The sequence below is a fragment of the Lissotriton vulgaris genome, chromosome 5, assembly GCF_964263255.1.
Source record: "Lissotriton vulgaris chromosome 5, aLisVul1.2, whole genome shotgun sequence".
NCBI classification, from domain to species: Eukaryota; Metazoa; Chordata; class Amphibia; order Caudata; family Salamandridae; genus Lissotriton; species Lissotriton vulgaris.
The window spans coordinates 266,329,301-266,346,804 of record NC_141693.1 but is presented as its reverse complement, the minus strand read 5'-3'; the positions used below and the strand labels follow the sequence as shown (position 1 = coordinate 266,346,804).

The 17,504-nt window shown below is 46.6% G+C and overlaps 1 protein-coding gene across 2 annotated transcripts in view; it reads right to left on the bottom strand.

Moving 5' to 3' along the window:
* The window catches only part of LOC147710658 (uncharacterized), a 509,433-nt gene that overhangs the window by 423,304 nt on the left and 68,625 nt on the right, over positions 1–17,504 (bottom strand). For both annotated transcript variants that reach the window (XM_086921346.1, XM_086921345.1), the window contains one exon: positions 3,849–3,880. In XM_086921346.1, coding sequence (XP_086777472.1) covers positions 3,849–3,872 — 24 coding nt within the window. In that variant the 5' untranslated portion in view covers positions 3,873–3,880. The remainder of the gene's footprint in view (positions 1–3,848; positions 3,881–17,504) is intronic.

The following is a 17,504-nucleotide window of genomic DNA, read 5'->3' as shown; positions in this document are numbered from 1 at the left end:
TTACTCTTCTACGTCTCCGGCGTACCTCCTAATCCCAGGGCAACAAGATTGGGCGCCATCTTGCCCGGCAACTTCGTGACAAACGCGAACGTGATTACATAGGAGGAGTGCGTGACCACGCGGGCTCTGTTCAGCACAAAGACGCGGACAAGGCGGCCATATTTGGTCGCTTCTATGCAGTGCTTTACTCGAGTGACGCTCTCGACCCGGAGGCTCAGTCCGCATTTCTGGAGGGGCTCCCTCTCCCAAAAGTCTCTAATGAGTGGAATGACTTGCTGTCTTCCCCCATCACTCGGGAGGAGGTCCTGGACGCCATCAAGGCCCTGAAGCTGCACAAGGCCCCTGGGCCTGACGGCTACACGGCCCTCTTCTACAAGACGTTCGCCTCTGACATTTGTGATTACTTAGTCTCCCTCTTCAATGCAATGGCGACTGATGGTAGGACCACGGATTCCATGGCCGAAGCGCTGATTACTATAATCCCCAAGCCTGGGAAGGACCTTACTTCCTGTACGTCTTACCGCCCGATAGCGCTCCTCAACCTGGCGCTAAATTGTACTCCTCCATCTTGGCGAGCAGACTTCAGGATCTTATGCCTGCCTTGATTCATCCTGACCAATCTGGTTTCATCAAGGGTCGGCAGACTCATGATAATCTGCGCCGCGTGGTACACCTCATTGAAAAGGCGGAACGGTTCCGCATACCAGCAGTGCTGGTAGGGCTTGATGCGGAGAAGGCCTTCGACCGCGTGGACTGGGGGTTCTTGCACCAGACACTGGTGGCCTTCGGGTTCTCGCCCCGCTTCATTCGCATGATTGAGGCCAATTATTGTAGCCCTACCTCTCGGGTATTGGTCAATGGCCACAGATCCGGGAGCTTTTGCCATTCCCGGGGGACGCGCCAGGGATGTCCCCTCTCGCCCCTCCTTTTCGCCCTCAGCATAGAACCACTGGCATTGGCGGTGCGGGAGAATGAGCGAATTATGGGGCTTCCCTTTACGGGCGAACAGCATGAGATCTCGCTCTTTGCCGACGACGTCCTCTTGTCCATTCGTGACCCTGCACAGTCGCTACCCCATGTCCACTCAGTACTCTCCACTTACGAGGCGGTGGCGGGCTTCAAGGTTAACTTTGATAAGTCCTATATCTTGAATCTGACCCTGTCCCCAGGGGAGGTGCAACAGACTCAGATGCTCACTTCGCTTGCTTGGGCGTCCTCGTCCTTGCTTTACCTGGGGGTGCGACTGACTTCCACCATAGGTGCCCTGTTCCAGGCTAACTTTCCCCCGATGCTGACATCGATCCGGGCTGAACTGGAAAGGTGGAAGCCCAAATTAATTTCCTGGCTCGGCAGGATTCATGCACTCAAGATGGTTCTTCTTCCCAAGCTTTTGTACCTCTTTCAGGCTTTACCTATCCCGGTGGGGCTGGACTACTTTCGCCGGTTGAAGACCGTGATGCTGAAATATGTTTGGCAAGGTGGCCGAGCGCGGCTTCCGTTTGCGGTTCTTCGGCGCCCGCGCTTGGAGGGGGGGGTGGGCTTCCCGGACATGCATTTGTATTACAAAGCTGCCCAATTGAGAGTTCTGGTGGAGTGGTCCCAACAATTTTCGGAGAAGCATTGGCTCCACATGGATCGGAGCGTTGCGGGCCGCTCCATCTGGGATCTGGCCTGGAAGCCTAAGATGGACCGGCCCAAGAACGCATACATTAGCACCCCCACGAGCACGGTGTTGAAGGTCTGGGACGCGGTGAGTGGCGACGACCGATTGACCACATTCCCGTCCCCGTTCACCCCGATTCATTTTAACCCGGCCTTCCCCCCGGCTTTGACGGAGGGTCCCTTTGAGGCTTGGAGGGAGGGTGGCTGCAGGGCCCTCACCCACCTGTTCCATGGCACCGAACCCCTCACTTTCCACAACTGTATGAGGGACTACGGAGTTCTGCCAACGGAGCGAATCAGACATCTACAGCTCTTGCACTGGGCGACGGCGCCTTCAGTGGTGGATGCCGCCACCAGGCCCTTGACGACATTTGAATCCTTCCTCCTACGCACCTCCACCATGAAAGGAGCGATCTCTTTCCTATATAAGTTATTACTAGATACTACTATGTCTCCGAGACCGCGATATCAAGACCATTGGGAATCCACGTTAGGGAGGGACATCTCTGACTGTGAGTGGCGGGGCCTGTGGCGGGACGTGACAGCGCATAACCACTCTACTGACCTCAGGGAGGCCCATATGAAACTCATCTTTGATTGGTACCTGTATCCGTCTAAACTGCGCCGCATATTTCCGACAGCTTCAGATAGGTGCTGGCGAGGCTGTGGGATGTTGGGGGACTTTAGCCATATATGGTGGGAATGCCCCACCATTAAGCCATTTTGGGCCGAGATTCTCTCCCACATAAAGGATATTTTGGGCTACCCACTCCCTGACTCCATGGCTTTTGTTCTACTAGGCCTTAGGGACCCACTGCTCGAACATCAGACTAGGGCGGATAAGCGTATCATGTGGCTGTGTTTGGGTGCGGCTAAGATGACCTTGGCAGCCGCCTGGAAGACCCCGTCTGCCCCTGCTATCTCCTTGTGGCATGCCCGAATGTGGTTCTTGTTAAGCATGGAACGTCTCTCTGATATTTTCCTAGGTAATTTCAAGAACTTTATGCATAATTGGGGCCCACTTGTGAGATTTCTGTCCCGAGGCCTTCCTTCGGCAGTGTGTCCGTCAGCGCTGCGGACCCTTCATCTTTTCCAGATTTGATTGTGAGAGTGACTGAGATGGACCGCGTGCTTGGTGTCGCCACCACTGGGGGGTGGGGAATGTTGGGGAGGGACGAGTGGGGGGGGGGGGGTAGTTGGGGAAGTTATTTCTTGTTTTCATCTTTGCGACTTCCTTTGCTTTTGGGATAGGCAAGAGATCATGATCGGGGCTGGGGCTGCTCCCCCTGACCAGGGACACTGCCTCTACTGTTGGATTGCCTGGCATAATTTGGACGCTATGATGGGCAGGCCTTCCTGCCCGCGCCTCTGTTGCTTTGCCTGGCCCCTGGCATCAGGATGTGGACGTTGGAGTTCTGCTGCCCCTTCCTTTGCGGACATTTTCCCTCCCCACTCATTGCTCCCCCTGTGTGGGGATTTGTGGCGACCTGTCGCCTGTTCTTCTTTTCTTTCTCCTTTTGGTCCTCTTGCTCTATACCCGTCCCCTTTTTCCGTTTCGCCTTGCATACTACAAAATAAAAATTTTACAAAAAAAAAATCAGTTAAATGATGCACAATAGTGTTAAGAAACTTCATGAACTATGTTTTTTATAAAGTTTCCAGGTTTAAATTAATTTATTAGAGAAGATCCAATCTCACCTGGCGTCAATATGTGACTCTATGACTGTTACTGTTTATGATCTTTTGGGATATATAAGTTGTGTATTGTAGGGTAGCTTTGTACTCACACATTTTTAACATTCATATTTATATGTTTTGTTTTATGTATGGCCCTGAAGAAGTCTCTAGAAAAAGAGACGAAAGGCGTTGGCTATGTGTTGGTTGTTTTATGAAATGGAAGAATTTTCGCAATTTGAACAATAAAGGAAGAAAAAGATTTGAAAAAAAGAACGTCGACTGTACTCTGACCTTTTCTTATGTGTCTACTTACAATACATGTTGATATGTAATTGTGTCTAAGAATCTATACTCAATAATACTGATCAGTTTTTAGTGTGCTGAAACCATTTTTTGTTCGTGTCATGAGTTAGCATTGTGTGGAAAAGCAGGATAATCAATAGAGCGTGACATGGTCTTTGTTCGATTGGAAATAATAAGAGAAACACCATCAGGAGAAAACATCCTACCTGCAAGGTCAAAGGCACGTACATCCGACACTCTGCAAGAAATCAAGCATAAAAACATAGTCAATTTGGCAGAAATTTGTTTCAAAGTCAAATCCTTTTTATCAGGTCATGACTCTAATAAAGATAACATTTGAAACATCCCATAACTGATTGTACTTCGGTCACGGAGGACGAGCCACCCTAATGCCTTTCAGTTATTAACATACCATATGATGGACCCCAACAGGTTTTCCATTGATAGGGTTAAGTCCAGCTGACTATGCTGACCTAAACTTTTTTACTGACCTGTAACATAGTCCAGATTCAGCAGACTCTGAAAGGAAATTCAGACATCTTTCAATTTGGATCCCACCTCCCATGGAAAGCACCAATCCACCCAAACGTTTCCATGCAGAAGAATGTTGTGCACGTGTGGAAGGAGCCCAAGCTGCAGCCGAAATTCCTTCTATGTGTTCATGTCTCCTGAAACCTTCCAGACCATGAGAATCTTTGTGTTCTTGAAGAATTAGAGGAGAGGCGAATTGACAGGATCCAGGAGTAACTGAGGGAAAACTGGAAGGAGGATGGGAAGAGCTACAGACCATTCCAAAAGAGTCGGAAACCACGATTGTGTGTTCCATAGAGGGGTAACTAGCATCAGAGTTGTCGATTGATGTCAGACCTGAGCCACCATCCTCGCAATCATGGCAAATGGAGGGAAGGTGTAGTTCGTCTGATCTCCCCAAAAGTCCCCAAAGCCATTGAATCTGGCCTCCAACTGTAGAACTGTGGCAGTTGAGCCTGGACGCAAACCAATACACAGTGCACGGACCCAGAGTTGACATTATTTCCTGAAAGATGTTAGGATGGAGCTTTCAATCGCTGTAGTCCTTCAGGAATCTGGATATCCAGTCTGCAACTAGATTGTCTCTGCCCGGAAGATATTCTGCCAGAACCGTGATGTTCTGCGAAAAACCATGAAGCCAAAAGTCTCGGGCCATGTTGGCCAGCAGGCATGATCTCATGCCCCCCAATCGGTTGATATAGCGAACCGCCAAAACATTGTCCATCCGCAGGAGGATGCAGCAGTTGCTTTTAATGGGAGAGATTGACCTTATGGCAAAAGAACCTGCTTGAAGTTTCAGGCAATGGATATGAAGTTGTGATTCTTTGGCTGACCAACAGAAATTACCATAAAAAGCTATTATGCGCTTCAATACCAAAACTTAACCTACTTTAATATGCACCTACCCTCCTAATTATGATTTATGTTCTTTTCTTTAAATACATTACTTTTTTTATTTTTTACCCCGTGCCCCTTTCCTCGAGTAGATAGCTTTTTCCAAATTGCATACTGTGAAATCCTGGGTTAGCCATTACTGAAAAATGGGTGGATTAATGTCCAGCTGTGCCGATGCAATAAACAGTTGAAAAATAGTCATGGATATAAAAAAAAGCTCTCTACCTCTGTCACACCTCTCCCCCTCTGGTACTCCCATTAGAATCACAGCAGGTGTCAAAGATATTCTCCTTGAAAGATTTGGTGATTTCTTCCTTAATAGTTGTTAATGCACCACATGTGGCAAATATATGTACACAATCGGCCCTCCTAAGCTGAGTCGTCGATTGATGTCAGACCTGAGCCACCATCCTCGCAATCATGGCAAATGGAGGGAAGGCGTAATTCGTCTGATCTCCCCAAAAGTGGAGGAAGCATCTGTCCCCAAAGCCATTGAATCTGGCCTCCAACTGTAGAACTTTGGCAGTTGAGCCTGGACGCAAACAGATCCACAGTGCACGGACCCAGAGTTGACATTATTTCCTGAAAGATGTTAGGATGGAGCTTTCAATCGCTGTAGTCCTTCAGGAATCTGGATATCCAGTCTGCAACTAGATTGTCTCTGCCCTGAAGATATTCTGCCAGAACCGTGATGTTCTGCGAAAAGCCATGAAGCCAAAAGTCTCGGGCCATGTTGGCCAGCAGGCATGATCTCATGCCCCCCAATCGGTTGATATAGCGAACCGCCAAAACATTGTCCATCCGCAGGAGGATGCAGCAGTTGCTTTTAATGGGAGAGATTGACCTTATGGCAAAAGAACCTGCTTGAAGTTTCAGGCAATGGATATGAAGTTGTGATTCTTTGGTTGACCAACAACTGCCTGTAGAAAACTCTCTGCATCGTGCGCCCCAACGACTAGCGTCTGACTCGATGACCACGTCTGGTGAGACTCCGAAAATGGCCTTCCCATTCCACGTTTCCATGTGAAGAAGCCACCACTGAAGTTCTTCTTGGGCTTCGGACGCCCGTGGAATCAGGTGATCGTAACTGAAGCCCTGTTGCAAGTAATGAATCTTCAGGCGCTGAAGAGCTCTGTAGTGCAACGGCCTGGGAAGACTGATTGGATCGAAGACGCTATCATCCCTGCAATCCTGGTCAGGGAGCTCAAAGACATCATCTTTTTCGACAAAGTCGATTTCAGTTCTCTTGTGATAGATTTCACTTTCAAAGGAGGAAGAAGCGATTGTGCTGTGAGGGAACTTACCTGAATTCAGGAATTCATTTTGTTGGTATGGAACAATCATGGATTTCTTGGTATTTATTGCAAAACCCAGATTCTGAATGAGGGACATTGTCCAAGACCGATGCATTAACAGAAGGGAGTGATCTTGGGCCAAAAAGAAGCATGTTGTCCAGATAGATGATCATGCAATTCCCCATCTCTCGTAAACGGGCAGCCACTGGTTTCAATAGCTTGGTGAACACCAAGGAAGCAGAATATAGGCCAAATGGAAGAGCTTGGCCTTTCCTTATTTTTTTCCTAAATACATTTTTTTATCATTATCAATTTCATTGCAATAATCCATATAGAAAAACATAATTTAACCACAAATAGCCCATACCCACCCCCAACACAATTAATCAGTATCACATAAAATGACCACATTTTCAATTGAAGAGAGACTGCAGATGAAGGGGATAAAAAATACAGAGTTCATACTCTAATGAAAGGATACCCGTAAACAATGTACTGGCAAAAAGTGCACAGTGCAGATCTTGTGTACTTCCTACCATAATCTTGTGTAGTTCTACAGCCACCTCAGCAGGCCCTTCTCTCTCTTTTTTTTTTTTTTACCCTGTGCCCCTTTCCTCGAGTAGATAGCTTTTTCCAAATGCATACTGTGAGAACCTGGGTTAGTCGTTACAGAAAAATGGGTGGATTAATGTCCAGCTGTGCCGATGCAATACACAGTTGAAAAATAGTCATGGATATAAATAAAAGCTCTCTACCTCTGTCACACCTCTCCCCCTCTGGTACTCACATTAGAATCACGGCAGGTGTCAAAGATATTCTCATTGAAAGATTTGGTGATTTCTTTCTTAATAGTTGTTGATGCACCACATGTGGCAAATATATGTTCACAATCGGCCTTCCTAAGTTGACATCTGGGTCATCGTGATCCCTTACCATCCCACCATTTGATAATTCTACTGGGAGTATAATTCAGATTAAAACACATTTTATAGTACTGCACTTGCAACTTTGAAGATAATAAAACTGCCTATGAAAAAGATTTCAAGAAACTAGTTTCCGAAATAGCAAACTTCTCTCAATAGCCAACCGCTCCTGCCATTTCTGAGAGTATTTGTCTAAATCATCTTTCATCTATTTATGCAAAAAGGTATAAATAAACCCAAATAGGGATATACGCCTGCTAACCAATAGATCCACCAAGACACACCTTTGGAACCCTGCCAGTCCTCATACCTTACAGGTTAGAAAGTCCCTTACCTGAAGGTACTTAAAGAAGTCTTTATGACTAATATCAAAATCATTCTTAAGCTCTTGAAAAGAAATAAACCTGTATGGGGAAAAATATACCTACCCTGTTTCAGCCAGCTTTTACCCAACGTAGGATATATTGGTCAGCAAAAATCCCAGGTAAACTTCCATTGTTACCTATTTTGGTATAAATATTTAGTCTACCTATCCCCAATAACTTACGGACAGCTGACCAAACTTTAAAAGCATTCTGTAAGGTCTTAAAACGTTAAATTCAATTGGTCTCTAAAGGACTCCCCATGCCTTCTTCCCTATCAGTAACTCAAAGGGAGAGAAAAGTTACGCAGACCCAACTTGGAGCGGAGATTTTTCTTGCAATAATACCAAACTGTTTTGAAGCATGGTGGCCCATTAATATAGATTAAGATTTGGTAACCCCACTCCCCTCTATCTGTAGGAAGTGTCAACAATTTTAGGGCCCTTCCAGGTTTAGAATATGCCAGCCAAATTGACGCATCAGCTCTTCCAACCTCTTAAACCATATATTCTCCATCTCTAAATGGATGGAACGGAAAAAGTAAAGAATTTTTTGGGGGAAAGATCACCTCTCTCCCAAAGATAAGTTTAGGTTATTCAGTCTGCACAGGTCCCTTTTTGATTTTTCTATAAAGGGGTCAAGGTTTTCTTTGACATTGCTTTCTAAATCCGAAACTATAGTTATTCCTAGGTATACTGCCCTTGTAATCACACACGCATCTTAGAAAGTAACTCTCTTATTGACCACTGCAAGTCGAGGAGTGGGCAGACTGGAAGGAGCTCAGGCGTGGGAGGGGTTGATTGCGGACTTAACAATAAGTGACGAGACATCGGAAGCCTCCACCCTACAGAGATCCCCACACATAGAGAACCCCTAGGGTCCAGTTTAGTCCGGAGCAACATTGTAGAACCTGAGGGAGGAGAACATTGCATTGACATGCATAGGAGAGGAGGGAGATGCGATAGAGGGTCCCGGCGCAGCACCGTTGCACTCATTTCAAGCGCAGGAGAGGCTACTAACTGCGCCAAATAGAGGTAGTAGGGAGACAGCAGTGCGGTGTGGGAGGGGGGGGGGCCTAGTTACTTGTTGGGGAATTGGGAAGTTTCTCGTATATATGCTGAACCGATGTCAGAACGACTGTGTGACTGACCCAATCAAAACGTGAGATGGTTAGACCAGGTAGGGGATACCAAATGATGCATTCACCTGATCGTGATCTTTGTACATTGACACCACGGAGAATGATTACGTTGTATGACATGTAAAAGGCAATAAAATGTGTTTTTTTTAAACTCTCTTATTGACCACAATCACTGTTCTTTCCTTATTTAACAGATAGCCAGAGATTAGCCCAAAACCGGTCGCCTCTTTCTCTAGGCTGATCAGGGCTGTATTTGGATCCTGTGTCACAATCTGTCATCTGCATAGGCGAGGGCTTTAGTATCCCATCCTCCGAGAGCTATAGCAGGAATATAGTTATTGTACTCAAGCGTGCATATAAATGGATCTGTATACATTGCAAACGAGCGGTGAGCAGGGACACCCTTGCCTGGCCCCCTGAGAGATCTCAAAAGACTGAGAGCTCCCCTCCAATGAACACCCTAGCGTCTGGGTTATGGGATAATGCCTTCATTGCTTGCAGAAATTCTGGCCAAATATTTGCCCTCTTCATCACAGCCCTCAGATAGTGTCAGGAGACCCTGTCAAAGACTTTCTCTGCATCCAGTAGGATCAAAGCCATAGGGTCTCCCCCACCTGCACAGCATCAAAGATGGCATTTACCTGTCTAATATGATCAGTGGTGCCTCTGCCGAGTATCCACCTGCACTTCTGTCCAGATACTCCCTTACTAATAATTGGGGATAAGCGAGAGGCCAGAATATTCCAATATAATTTTGAGTCACAATTGATCAGGGTACACAGGGCCTGATGTATCAAGATTCCGATTTGCGAATTCTAAATAGCGATTTTTTGCGAATCGCTATTTAGAATTCGCAAAATGGAATGTATGTACAAAATCGCTATTTTTTAGCGATTCCTTAATATTCTTTATTTGCGAATTCGCAAATAAAGAATAATTTCCAATGCATTCCTATGGGCCAGGAGGCCCATAGGAATGATAGTGCAATAATTCTCAAATTGCGAATTTGCTAATAGCAATTTGAGAATTATTTCAAGGGTGCAGGGGTGTCTCAAACACACCCTGCTGCACCCCTGAAATGTACATGTGTGTGCATGTGGCACAAATACATGCCCTATGGGCATATATGTGTGTCACATGCCACCCTCACAAATGCCAAATAGAGCATTTTTAAAAGAAATCGCAAATTACCACCAACTTCAAGTTGTGGGTAATCTGCGATTTCTTAACACAAAATCGCAATTTCAAAAAGTTACATACATATCATTTAAGGAATCGCAAAAATTGCGATTCCTTAAATGCTATGGCAAAATAAGGAATCGCAATTTTTTACGATTCCTTAAATTGCGATTTTTTATTACATAGCAAATCATGCTAAAAGGCCGTTTGCGAGTCGCAAAGTTTGCGAGTCGCAAAAGCCTTGATACATCTGGCCCTAAGTCTAGAAGACCCGAGATCCACAACTAACTTATTTTTCTAGGCAAAGGCAACAATCTTTGCATGCGACCAAGAGCGAGGAGTACTAGCTCTTCACAAAGAGCATGGTTAGGCAGTCTTTTAACTCTGATGCAAATACCCTATAAAATTCAACCAGAATACCGTTGTTGATGGCAGCTTTGCCTGCAGTGAGACTGGAGACAGCTAAAATGTATTCCCACAAGGGGGCCCCTCTAAGCCCTCCTGTTCTTCTTCACTAAATCTAATAAATGGGACCAAGTCCATAGCTGCATGTGGCTACATCCTCACCCATAATGGTTTCCAAATACAAGGATTGATAGTATGTTTGAAATGCCATTCTTATTCCTGCTGGATCAGAAACCATGCCCTGTACAGGATCTCTTATTTCTCATACTTCACTTTGTCCTCCCTTCTGCCTCACCCTGGTGACGTCCAATTTGCTCACTACTTTTGTGGGCTTTATCCCTCCACACCGTGTACTTATCTGCTACTTTTGTTGCAGTAATCTTATTAATCGCGGCTATAGCTACCCCAGAATGAGCCTCTCGAATATTATTCTTCTGTTGTGTAGCGATTATTAGAACATTGGAATGTTGGGAGCTCCATTGAAAACAATGGAGTGCACTGGGCTTATAATGTCTGGTATAAGCCTGGAGCTCCAACATTCCAATGTTTCTTTGTTCACAGCTCTGGCTGTGAACAAAGGCTTCAGGGAACCTGAGGGGATTCCAATCCCCTCACGCTCCCAAAAGGCTTTGTTTTTTTTATTAGAACATTCTGTCCTCTAGTGACAGAATGTTCTAATAGCCTTATAGCCCTTCGTAGATGGGCTATACCGCTATTAAAGTCCCTCTCCCTTGTTAAAGGCCCGAGCCGATTGCTGGAGAGGGCCTTTAATAGCCGGTATAGCCCTCTACGGCGGGCTATAAGGCTATATTAATTTCCTCTCTTCAGTAGCCAAAATGGCATAAAGATCCTGCCTCCTTCGTTTTTCTTTTTTCCAGCTAATTGGAGTGAATTGTAGTCTCCCCCCAAATCCCCGCTTTTATAGTGTCCCAGACAACTTCCAATGGGGTACTTCCCAAATTCTCCCTGAGAAATGTCTGTATCCATTCCCTCTTGTGGAGCAAGTATTCATCATTAATTAATAACACTCGCTCAAAGCTCCAGTGGATTCCCTACTTAATGCAGGCCCAGTCTTTATTTCCAGCACTAGGGGGTTATGGTCAGACATGACCCGGGGGTAGATTTCGATGTTGCATTCCTGTACAACAGAGTGAGGGACAAAAAAAATTTAATCAATTGTGTGACTGATGTGGCGAAGAGAAAAAAGTGTAACTGTGTTCCTTGGGTCTCTTTGTCTGCCAAACATCTGCCAACATATGATCTTTATAGAGCCCTCGAAGATAATGAAATACCTTCGGTTTGCTTCTGTGGTACTTGTAATGCTCTTCACATTACCAACTCATTTGTAGATTAATATTCAAGTCCTCACAAAGGATTATAGGTAAGGGCCACAATGCTAATTCATTGGAGAGCCATTCGACTAGCCCAGGATCATCTAATATGAACCCATTAGCAGAACACTTTCAGTAGAGAAATACTCTGTAATAACTCACCTCCCGTACCTATCTGAATGCACTTGGGTAAACTACCCTAATGCACTTCGAGCTAGGATTGCTACCTCACAAGTATGTGTCCCTAGCAGAGTACCACCAACAAATTTATATCCAAGAGTATCTAGCAGTGACAACTGCGACCATGCAAAATGCATCTCTTTGAGACAAACCATATCAGCCTAGCAATATCTAGTGCTTGTAACTTAAGAGCAACTCTGGACCTCATCTTTTCATCATTAAGCCCTCAAATATTCACAGTTGCGATTCTCGATTTACTCATCTCCTCCCTGCTTTCAAATCTGTCATCCGGTCACCAGTCTCAAAACACCTATAAACTAGTGAATTCAATCTTCCCCTCTTCTTAACACGTCTCTGCAAACTTTCTGTTAATTGTGTAGCACCCCCCATCCATCACCCTCCCATTGCCACCCCTGGAACCTCCCACACACAAAGTCCCCCCCCCACCAGCAATTAAGTAGCATGACCAAGTGATGATACCAGAGGGAGCAAGCATTTCCGCCACACCACCATCTATACCTCTTGAAAAAAAACAATATAACTGATCAAAGTGAAGGAAGGAGCCCAATTTTACCAACAGCAACAATCTTATTCCCAAAACTACAGCCCTTGGGGGTAGGTGGCCCAGTTAGCCAGCTAGACCGGTTAAACCTCCTCCTCACCCTGGACTTGCCGTCCGAGGCATCTAGCTATTTTTATCCACAACAGCACCTTCCAGTTGCCAGAAGACATCAGCCATAGCAGTCTCCTGAGAAGATTTCTGAATTTTAAGGGCATTGACTTGTTGTTAAGCACTGTGTCCATTCATCAACCATATCTATTCCAGCAATTTCCAAGCACGTTTTATTTATTTACTTTATAGGTCTGCTCAATTTTGTTTGTGGCTAGCCATGTGCGGTGACTTGAACTCCGTGTTTCTTCCTGCAGTTGCTTTATGGATTGGAGAATTACAACCAGCGAAGCTTCTGCTGTGGATGGATCTGAAGTCGTACCCCCTGGCATCCTTTGGGGGTTTCCCTAGGTTCCTCTGCTGAGAATACCAACTGGGTTGCTGTGTAATCCCATCGTAGGTTCTGGAGGAGGCCCCCCTTCCTACTCCTATCTGTATCTTCACCAAAACGTCCCCTTCTTTTTAGGTTTCGCCTCGCCGAAGGCTGCGCTCTGCGCAGCTTTTCGGCGCAGGCGAAATCTAATGTTAGAACAGTGTGGGCTTGGGAATACGCCCTCTGTTCCATTGGCCAGCTCCATAAATGGAGGCTAGCCATTGGAACAGAGATCTGTCCGTCATGGCCGGACCAGATTCGTGGGCGTTCCCGCGATTTCTCCCTTCCGCAACGTCATCACGGCCGTGGGCGGGGTTTATTTTTTTGGGGCGTCCAGGTTTGTTTTCGTCATTCCGCGGCCGACCGCCGCCGGAGGAAGTCCAGGTGAGTGCCTTCCTTGCCGTTCCCTCCCCCCTCCCGCTGTCCGTTCCTTTCCCGCCCCCCCTCCCGCTGTCCGTTCCTTTCCCGCCCCCCCTCCCGCTGTCCGTTCCTGTCCGTTCCTTTCCCGCCCCCCCTCCCGCTGTCCGTTCCTTTCCCGCCCCCCCTCCCGCTGTCCGTTCCTTTCCCGCCCCCCCTCCCGCTGTCCGTGTGCTCTTAGGTGCTTGTTTTTAGAGGCTTGTTTCTTACTGGTGCTGTCCACAGTCCATGAGGGCCTCCCAGGATTTATCAGGGAGAGAAGTTTAAATGTTGTTCCCATACACATCCTCTCAGCCTCTTTCTGAAACTGAAATCCTCTTCCATGTTAGTTTGGGTAGAGTCGGCTTTACATTGTTTGTGCTTTGCCTGACCTCCTCTCCTTCGTCCTCTCTGCTGGAGTCCACCACTGACTGGGCAAAGTATGCTCCATAAGTAACCCTTTCAGCGACCAGCAAACACCACCAAGGCCGCGTTGTTCCGGTAATCTGACAGGGCACACAGAGGGCCTCGCTGCCAGTGTCCCACGCACTCCCACAAGAGTGCACGAATTATCTGCACTCCTCCCAGTGCCAGAAAGCAACGCAGGGCCAGGGGACGGGTGGGAGTATTTGACGGGAACACGAAAATAAACACAGCTCTTTGCTTCTGCCTGACAGATCTGCCAGGAAAGCCCGGTGCCAAGTAGGCTGCAGGCAGCAGAAGGTGCGTGTTTCTGTTCCCGTCTGCGGAGGAGGGCTCGGTAGTAAACATTGCTGTGCTCTGGGTGGCTCTGACGTGGGAGCCGCGGATGATAAACTCACAGGGGGCTGGCAGCGCTGCCGGGCATTGGAGGGCGAGCAAGGAGGCCGCGCCCGCGTCTCGCCACAAGACAGTAGCGATATGGAAGGTTGTTTGCGTTTGTGCATGTTCCCAAGTGGCAAAACTACATCTCGCAGTTACGCTGTATTTTGAAGGTGTGCTCTAATTTTATTACGTCTGTCTTATTTATAAACCTGTCCGTCAGCATACAGCCAAGATGCCACATGACACCAATCTACAAATTGTAATACTTCAAGAACATTATAGAATTAAAAATGTAAAAACACATCAAACATTTGTAAATATTATAGCGTTGTTTTCAAGAATGCGGTGCACAGTTCTAGAAGCAAATAGTATGCATATTTCTAATAACTTTCAGAGGAAAGCAGATCCTCAGTCACACCACATTGCTGCTTGGCATTTTTTCAAGTCGGGCCTGGCCTTGCATCTAGTGCATATGTGCAGAGTTTATGTATTCAAGACTCCAGAAGAATGGCCTTTTTGGTGGAGTCCACTTCCACCTTACTTCTTCTTTGTTGCAGTCCTTACTTTATTGAATTGTGTCCACCGCTTCCCAGGCGGACCCCAGTACTGTTTTTTTTTGGGTCTGGATTCCAGCAGACTACGTTGTGCTTCTGGCTGAATTTCCTCCTTCTCTGGCCCTTGTCCTCATCATTATGCATGAGAGTGAGCGGAACTTGCTGGCAGAAGAAATGAGGGGTGAATTTTCTACAATTTGCTTAACTGTGTTCCTGCTATATGCAACATGTTGTTTTCCAGCTCTTTGGACTCACTGTAAACCTCTCCCCTGTGCTTCCGAGATAGTTGCCATGGCACGCTTTCTAGATGTCCAGGTTTTCGGGTCTTACACTCCTGTATTTGGTCTTGGTATTGGGAATCGTTTGGGAGCAGCCCATTTTTTTTTGTCCTACATTGGATGGTTCTGCCTGCTTTGTCGTGTCAGGCAGGTGGCTTGGTGCTTATAGGCATGACCCGGATGAGGACTTACGTTCGAGTGGAGCACATTACCCGTGCATTCCTTCACCTATTGTAAGGTAAGAGACCACACCCGCATACTCTGTTCGTACGATGGATACTTCCCTACATCACTCGTGGGATTCCTCTTTTTACTACACCGTCCGTGAGCTGTTTTGCCGGTCCGGTAGCTGCTTTAAATCTTCCTCTCCGTTTTTGCAGCTCCACCTTTTGGACCTACAAGTCCTGCCACGACCGGCTATTTCACCCAGAGCTTTATTTTAATTTTAAAGATATCCTTCTCGGACCGTCTCTAGCTGTTACAGTTTGTCAAGGTACGCGACTCCAGACTCACCAGTATTACATTCTTTCACCACCCGTCATTACATGTATGTGCATTTTAACAGCGCCATAACTGTTTCCACACAATCTCTATTCCTTGCTCCGCTACTGTCTCTGTCATTCACGCTCCCTCTACCCTGGTTCATTCGTCATACTGCACCGCTGCATGTTTCCCTATCCACATTCATGCCCATGTACTGTCTCTTTGCCATTTTCCAGATCGCACCCTACAGCCACGTGCCTTCTCTACGTGCCATTCGTTATACTGTACATGCATAATTATGTTTGTGCACACAGGAGTTTCCACCTACCAACGACTTTGTAGGAGTGGACGTACCCAGTGAGTGCCCATGCCCTACGGCTCCGCATTATCTCCACAGTTGATAGGCGCCCATGAGCTCTTCAGCTCTTCAGCTATCACCTATACTAATTGTAGTGCACATTTGTACATGTGTTCACACACAACCTTTCCCTAATAAGCACCTTTGTTTTAGTTTGTGTGTACCCCATTCTGCCTAGTGCTCTCTACACTGCATCTTATCCACTGAAATTTCACTACACACTGGATTTTTTGACTATACATATTCATAGTAAAACAGTGATTTGTCTGCCTTCTGTTACTTTTGACCCTCGAATTTGGGTTTGTTACCACTTACCAATACCGAGTACCAGTGATGTTATAGACTTCTCTGGCATGTTTTGGTCTTCTCTTAGGAACGTACGGGGGGCGGGCTCTGTGTGCGTGGCTCTGTGTGCGTGGCTCTGTGTGCGTGGCTCTGTGTGCGTGGCTCTGTGTGCGTGTGGCTGTGTGTGTGTGTGCAAATGCAATAGGTCTCGCATTTGCGAAAGATTAAGCTATTGACATTGTAAATGACAATGACATTTATTTATCTGTTTTCAAAACCAACACATAAATAAACAATTTGTCATTTACAATGCCAATAGCTCTAACTTTGTCAAAGGCGAAACCGTTGCATTGTGTGTGTGCTGTGTGGGCTGTGTGGGCTGTGAGAGCTGTGTGGGCTGTGAGAGCTGTGTGGGCTGTGAGAGCTGTGTGGGCTGTGAGAGCTGTGTGGGCTGTGAGAGCTGTGAGAGCTGTGTGGGCTGTGAGAGCTGTGTGGGCTGTGTGGGCTGTGTGGGCTGTGTGAGCTGTGAGGGCTGTGTGAGCTGTGAAGGCTGTGTGAGCTGTGTGGGCTGTGTGAGCTGTGTGAGCTGTGTGGGCTGAGAGGGCTGTGTGGGCTGTGAGAGCTGTGTGGGCTGAGAGAGCTGTTGGCAATGTAAATAACAATGCCATTTATTTATAAGTTAAAAAAAAAATGTCATGAGCAATGTCAATAGCTCTAACTTTTCCAAAGGCGAAACCATTGCATTGTAAATGCTTGTTTCCTTTTTTTTCCAGTCAGCCCTCCCTGTCATTTTACGTTATGTTTGTCGTGCTGTATTATCGGGAACACCACTGGATGAGGAATAGGAGGCCAACTCTTCAATTGAGAAAGACGACGCATTACCAAGGTTAGGGAGATCTGAGTCATCAGTGAGGGAGAAAAATGTTTTTCCTATTTAAGGAGACTTGACCGTAGCTATTGGCTCATTCCCAACAGAGTTCCAGTTCTATGCTGCTGTTGCAAATACTTCAGGATTAACCCCCATGGTTTCAGCTACCTGTTCCTCCCTGGTACTAGTAGTCCGATTTAGGCCTGCTGTCTGAGATTTTACCCAGGAATGTATCTCGTTAGCCTGCATCAGACTTTCCAGTGTGTGAGCACTGCCCCTGTAGCCATGTCTGTGATGCCAGGAATAACAGAGGTCGGGGTGCAGTCAGATGTCTGGTCCACACCCTCGCTCGATGTATCCCCCCTAGGCTTTGGGCTTATGCTGGTCTCTCTGATTTGGGGTCGGATTTCCGAGGTTTGGGTAACGTCTCTATTGAGAACATCAGCTTTGCTCTGGGCTGCAGGGGTGGCGATAATGATATACCCCCACTCATAGGGGAGTCAACGGGAGCCCCTACCTATTATTATTATTTTTTTAATTTTATTTTAAAGG